Here is a 7,037-nt window from a genome sequence, read left to right as displayed (position 1 = left end):
TGGCATATAAAGGACCACCATCAGTCATATAAAAGCCCATGACTGCTTGTTACTTTCTGCAGCACGTATGTCAAGTAAATTATTATTAGAAAAGGAATAAGAAAACCTACCTGTTTCTTATCTCGAATTGAACCAGCAAGTGATAACTCTCTATCATATAGATTGAAATAATTGTCTTTTTCAGTTAAGAAAGTAGTCTGTAATTCCTGATATTCTTGAGCTAAACGTAGATTTTCTTTCAGTGCATCATCTTGTATTTTCTAGAAGATAAATTAATATATATACTTAATTAAAGTCATTTTAATTTCCTTGAGTTTTTTCTTCCTCATTTGAATCATCTATAAATATTATATTATATATAANGCGCTTGGTGTTTTTTCTTTCTTTTTCTTTAGAACACTGATTTACCAGAGTCTGTCTGATTTTTGTTCTCCCTCTTTCTCTCACTTCTGTCCATAATGCCTTGGGAAGGATTCAGTCCTGAGATCTCCACTCAGTGTCACAGGAGCCTTCTTCCAGTTTCCTACCCCCTTTGCTTTTCCTCAGTGCTCAAATAGGGAGAAGACCCTCAAAAGCTTAGAATCCCATTTTCTTTCTTTTTTTAAAGGAAAGAATGTTTATTTATTTTTGAGAGAGAGAGACAGACTGACAGAGAGAGAGAGACAGAGAACAAGCAGGGGAGGGGCAGAGAGAGAGGGAGACACAGAATTGGAAGCAGGCTCCAAGATGTCAGCACAGAGTCCATGTGGGGCTTGAACTGTTGAACTGTGAGAGGATGACCTGAGCCAAAGTTAGAGGCTTAACCAACTGAGCCTCCCAGGTGCTCCTAGAATCTCATTTTCAAGAGGTTCAATGCGGTGGCACTCACTGAAAACAGAATTAAAGAGTGAAAGACAGAGACAAAGAACTCAACATTTAGAAGCACCACCAGAGAGCCATTATTTGCTCCTAGTATATTGTAGCTATATTAAAGGTTAAATCTGTGAGCAGTTGAGAGCTTTATAACATCTCACAACTAAAGAAATATATATTAAACCTAATACAAACACCTTAGAATATAATTTTTGTAATATTACCAATTGGAAAATTAGGGGCTACCTATCATTTTAAATGAGATGTATGAATTCAGTTTAGTTTATGAATTCAGTTTATTTACATTTCTACCACATACAATTTTCTCTGGTGCTTCAAAAGATACAGAAATTATCAACAGCCTTAAATATTTTCAAATCTGTTAATCTAGTAATTCATTTTATGTAAATTTATCTAAGCAAAAAGTCTTATTCATTACAACAATTTGTACAGTAGCAAAAAGTTTTCAAAACACATAAATGTGGATTAATCATGACGATAATGATGATTAAATAACTAGATATAAAAATAACCATTGTGAAACAATTAGAAATGTTTCTTTAGGAAAACTGCCATCACATCAAACCTTTAGTATAAGTTGTTAAAAAATATATTGCAATGTGAGAATGTGCATAGATGAAATGTAATTCAGCAGAAAATTGCCTGTACAAATATTTCTGTATTTACACAGTTGAGGATTTATTAAGGTCAACAAACATATTTCTCATGAAATCCTGGTATCCATATTGATCCCTAATGATGAATACTATGTCATAGCTGTTCTTCAAAAAGCCAAAATGATGAACTGAGAGCCATTTTAAACGTCTTTGTCCTAATTCTGGCACAGTAATTTCAAACTTTAGAAACTTTTATCTAATAAATTCACTTGAAATCACATAGTATAATGTTTGGTAGGAGGACCTAGTATCCATGAATATTTTACTTTGGTGGGGATATTTTTGGAAAAAATGATTACAGTTGATATCTTAACAACTTACTAAAATCTAAGCCTCTAGTGATGATGTTGGATCTTTGATCAATGTTCTACTGAAAGTAGGACAAGGAATAATTTTGAGTGTCCTTGTTTATTTGATTTAACATAAGCACAACCCTGATACCTGAGGTATTCTACTTCTTAATTAAATTTCTTTCAAGCCCTAGATGGCTCCTATAAATAAATCTTGCATTAGAGAGGGGTGTTACAAAAGTTGTGGGATTTGCACTAAACCTACTAAATGGCACTTTACTAAGGATATATTTGGCACTTTATGCTTTGCTCACTGTGTAATATGCAGTTTACTTCCAATTTCTGTATGGCATCAGTTCTTACTGCTTCATATGCCATAATTAGAGTAGATACCAAGAAATCAAATTGTACAGTTATGTCAATGAATCTTCAAAAAAATTGTCACATCAGTCATGATATTTTACATTATCATTTCTCAGTAATGAATTTATAGAAGGATTTGCCAAAGCACTACCTATTCCTTGAAAGTCAGTGACCTTCACATGTGCGATGAAGTCTCAGGTTTTTAAAAACTTTAAATAATGATATTCTACTGACACTTTTTGAAAATGTTTTTTATGTTCCACCTTACAACTGTGGTACCACCTTACAACTTTGACTTGTTTAATTTTAACCAATATTGTTATGACATGTGAATGGAACAAAGAGGAAATGATACTGGTGGAAATATCTCCAAGGGAATCAGTGCTACCACTACTGTCACTGAAGAGCTTATAATAGATTAACAGTAGAAGATATTTAATAAGGGCACAAAAGTTGGGAGTCAGCAATATAAAAGGCGAGAAGAAAAGAGAAACTAAGAGAAGTTGACTTACACACTTTTAAACTCAATTCCTGCTGAGTCTTTTTTAAAAATTTTTTTGTCTTTTATTTTTTATTTTGAGAGACTGAGACAGAGAGCAAGTGGGGGAGGGGCAGAGGAAGAGGGAGACCCAGAATCCGAAGCAGGCTCCAGGCTCTGAGTTGTCAGCACAGAGTCTGACGGGTGGCTCGAATCCACAAACTGTGAGATCATGACCTGGGCCGAAGCCGGATGCCCAATCATGACCTGGGCCACCCAGACGCCTCAATTCCAGCTTAGTCTTACGCGTAGAATCTTTCTACTAAAGTCTTGGCTAATGTGAACTTGAAAAAAAAAATGTTCCTAAAACCACTAAAGACAAATGTGATTACAACTGGTTCAGGTTAAAATAATTGTGCTCTGAGTTTACAGTGTTATTTCATTCATTTGTTCATTCATTCATTTTCATTAATTACCTATTCAAAACTTTGAATTTAATTACTACTATATACTAAGCTCTGGTATATAATGGTGAACCTTAAGAATTTGTGGTCTTGTGAGAAGGATTTATACTAAAAATCACATAAATATATAATTAGAACATAGAACTTACATTACTTGGTATAATACTTGAGAGGTGAAGACTTGAAAAAAGTACATAAAGAGTAGTCACATAATATTTTTTGCACTGAACATTATTCTAAGGATACACCACATTGTCCAGCCTTAGTAAGAGGTATGCAATCCCTTTCAAACTGTAAACAGCATTTTTCTGAGATTACCTAATTAGACCATGAGTCCCAAAGAAAAATTATAGCTTCTGTCACCAAAAATGCTGAAAATTGAAGGAGATTGAGACCCCAAGGTATACAAATAGTAGTTCTCCATTTTCTCTTTCACTTGAACTTTCTTATTCATTAATCCATGGATTTGATATTTGACATTTCCTCCATTTTCTCCATTTTCAGTTTATTTTTCTCACTTTTCCCCTTCTCTTTCCCTCTCACAGTAGACAACTAAGGAATAGGGAATTATAGTTAGAGAACTGGGTTCTCTTTGCATAAAACTATAGATCATCTATTTATGTTTCACCCTGTAATACAAAGCCAATAACTTAGAAATAGGGCTTAACTTGAATGTTAACTTATGAATTCCACACACAGTGGAAAGAATTGCGATAATAGCAACTGTCTCAGTTGCATTATTATCCTCATTTTACAGATAGGAAAACAAAGACAAGAAAAGTAAAGCAAATTGTATTTTCCACAAAAAGCCTACAGAAGTATTTTCATTCTCACAAGTTGTTACAGAAGCCTGTTACTTCCTATCAAGAAGCATAGTTTATTTATCTTTCCCTTGAACCTGGGTAGCGTTGTGTTTTCACTACCTGATAAAATATGGTGGAAAGGATACAATGTGACTTTCCAGGCTAGTTTATTTAAAAAGCTAGTTTTAAAAAGGCCAGTTCATTTCAAACACACACACACACACACACACACACACACACACAAAACTTCTGCCTGGACCTCTTTTTGGGGACATTCATCCCTGGAACCAGATACCACATTGTAAGGAATTCAGGTTACATGGAGAAATTATGTGCAGGTGTTCCAGTAAACAACCCTAGCTCAGGTGTCAGAAAACAGTCAGCATCAACCATTAGTAAATGAGTTATTTGAAGAGGATTTCAATTCCTAGTTTCCAAGTCATCCAGTTGCTAGTTCAGAAAGTGAATCCAGAGACAAGCAGGCTCTGCTATGTTCGGTCCAAATTCCTGACACATTGAATTGTGAGCCATAAAGTTTGGGGGTATCTATCATGCAACCATGGCAACTGAAACATCAGGTATCTTGTGCAAGATTTCACACATATTAAGTGGAGGACTTGGGTTTTGTATCCAGGCAGATTGGCTCCAGATTCTATACTCTTCACCATCCAATATATTTCCTTTGTAAACATGAGCCAGCACTCAACACTGTATGGTGCTGTCTTTATAAAAGCTAATGGTGTTAAAGAATCAAATCAAGTGACAGAATTGCCTTGTTCTGAGCTTACTTACACCAAATAACTGTCTTTTTACAATCTAACTAACACATAAGTTGTTGACATAGATCAAATGAACTGATGAAGCAAATTAGAACTTGGTCCCCTTGGAAGCCACCTTTTATTCTAATATATAGTGTTGGTTACATATAATCAGTCTCTTGTCTTTTGTTTGTTTTTGTTTTACCCACAGGATTCCATATTCCAGGATTTGATTAGGCCTGATGCATTCATTGACAAGACCAAAAGCCCAAGTGCACACACCTTTACAGCTGAGGCCGGCACAATTCTGGACTATGGCTGAAGCAGCTCTGATGCAGAGTAATGCTGCATTGAGTCCTATGGAGGTCCAGCCATAGACACTCACCCTAGGGAAAGTCTAAATGCTTTTGAATTTTTTTAAAGATGGATTGATGGCAAAACAGATTATAGGAAAGAAACTTGATCCAAATATTCTAGAGAGATGCACTGTACATGGGTGTGTAAAAGACCTCCATAGCTATTTACAAAAAAATTACTGTTATTCAAATAGTCCTAGTGCCTATATCTAAATTTATAGTGATGTGTAGTCTATACTCTCAGTTACTCTTAATATGGGCATTTGGATCCAGTTTGTCAGGCAGAGAGACTAAGTTGTCCTTTCAATTATGTTTTGTAAGAGAGTTGTCATCTTTTGACTCAGTACTAAGTGTCCCATCCTGATATGATTATTCATGGTTACTGCCACTGATCTTTCCTGATGATCTGTCTGTCATCTCCTGATTCTTGGCTGTTAATAGTTTACTCCTTGCTTTTTTGCAGCCTGCTGGGGCTTTGCTGGGTGTTAGTGTTGGGGGTTTCCTGGTCGCACACAGACTGCACCACACTCACTGTAGTCTCATGGCTGGAAGGGATCGACTTCCTACCAGAATCACCAGAAAGCACAAGTTGTACTGCAGTGTTTATTGATCAATTTACTCCAGAGTATCCTGATGTCTAGCTTTTCCTTCATTTGCTTATTTGTTCATTCAATCATTTGTTTAGCAAACCCTTAGAAAGTTTATTCTCTGGACCCAGCTCCATGGCCACCCCAAGGATTAATAAGAATAGAATGTGACCCCTTTTCACCAGGGATTAGAGGGGAGAGTAGGAGGAGGCAGAAGCGTAAACAGGTCTATTGGAAGTGTTTCTTGAGGGAACTGGAATTGATTCTACCAGGTGGAATTGACTCCACTAGATGGGGGAGTAGACCAGAAAAGGCTTCACAGTAAAAATAATCAGTGATCTGAATCTTAGAACAGCCTTTATTTGGCCGAGATCAAAACTTTTCCTGCTACAGGAGGTCAATATATATATGAGGAAAGTTGGGTAAGTCAATCGAGAGGAATGTTTTTATGGCCCCTTTAGGTCTATTATATTGTTGTTACCTATGACTTGTGAATGAGGCTTTCATAGATTGTGTTAAATGTTCTGTTATCTCTAGGCTTTAAAATATTACTATGCAAACAGTGAAATATACCCATATATTTAGAATCCTACTGATGCAGAGCATCATAAATAATGCTCTGTTCCAAACAACGATGTTTCAGTAGCACGTGATCTTGTACATATGCTCTTGCATGAAACTATTGGTATCGTACTATAAAATACCCACACATGCCTTTGGCACATCTCTGCCAGTTTAGGGCACTGGATTGGTAGTTTTGCATGCAGTAACGCTTTGATATTATTAAAGTAGGCAATAGAACTGATACTGACTCGTGGAATATTCTGGGGATGGACTTTAGAACAAAGGAGACCTAGATGCTTGAAGTCTCTTTGTGAACACTGTCACCTCAAAACCATTCCTTTTGATTCCTGGGAATTAATGTGGTGAACATAAATGCTGAAAATACATGCCGATTCTGTAATAATATAACAGACCCAGACAGCATATACTTTATTAGGTACATCACCTACTGTGTGCATAGAAACATTATTGTATTGCTGTTCCCTTAAAATCTATACACCAATTACTACAGAAAATGAGAGTTCTCCCCAGTGTTTCCAAGAAGCAAGTCTGTAAGAATGATATGTGTCGATACCCTGAAGCCTCAAAGGAGCAAATAACTGTTTTAACTCTCCCAGGACCCACTTCCTTGTCTGTGCTGCCATGGAAACCAGTCTCTTGTCCAACAGGAGTTCTCTGATAATTAGTCTTGAACATTCTTGATTTTTAAATGAACAAATCAGTCCTCTGCATCAAGGTTGTTACATGCCTCAAACTGTACACATCATCCTGTTTGACAAAATGCTCTCTCTTCACTAATTTATTCAGAAATGCTTCCCAAGCAACTGATATATGCACTATGAGGT

General features: G+C 36.2%; 1 protein-coding gene across 2 annotated transcripts in view; it reads right to left on the bottom strand.

Annotated features, from left to right (window-relative positions):
* CCDC178 (coiled-coil domain containing 178) overlaps nucleotides 1-7,037 on the bottom strand; it is a 422,000-nt gene that overhangs the window by 145,285 nt on the left and 269,678 nt on the right. For both annotated transcript variants that reach the window (XM_077753827.1, XM_077753826.1), the window contains one exon: nucleotides 111-260. In XM_077753827.1, the coding sequence (XP_077609953.1) occupies nucleotides 111-260 (150 nt within the window). The remainder of the gene's footprint in view (nucleotides 1-110; nucleotides 261-7,037) is intronic.

This window comes from Crocuta crocuta, unplaced genomic scaffold (assembly GCF_008692635.1).
Source record: "Crocuta crocuta isolate KB4526 unplaced genomic scaffold, BGI_CrCroc_1.0 scaffold231, whole genome shotgun sequence".
NCBI lineage: Eukaryota > Metazoa > Chordata > Mammalia > Carnivora > Hyaenidae > Crocuta > Crocuta crocuta.
Note: the sequence above shows the minus strand (reverse complement) of the source record. Positions and strands in the feature narration are given on the sequence as shown.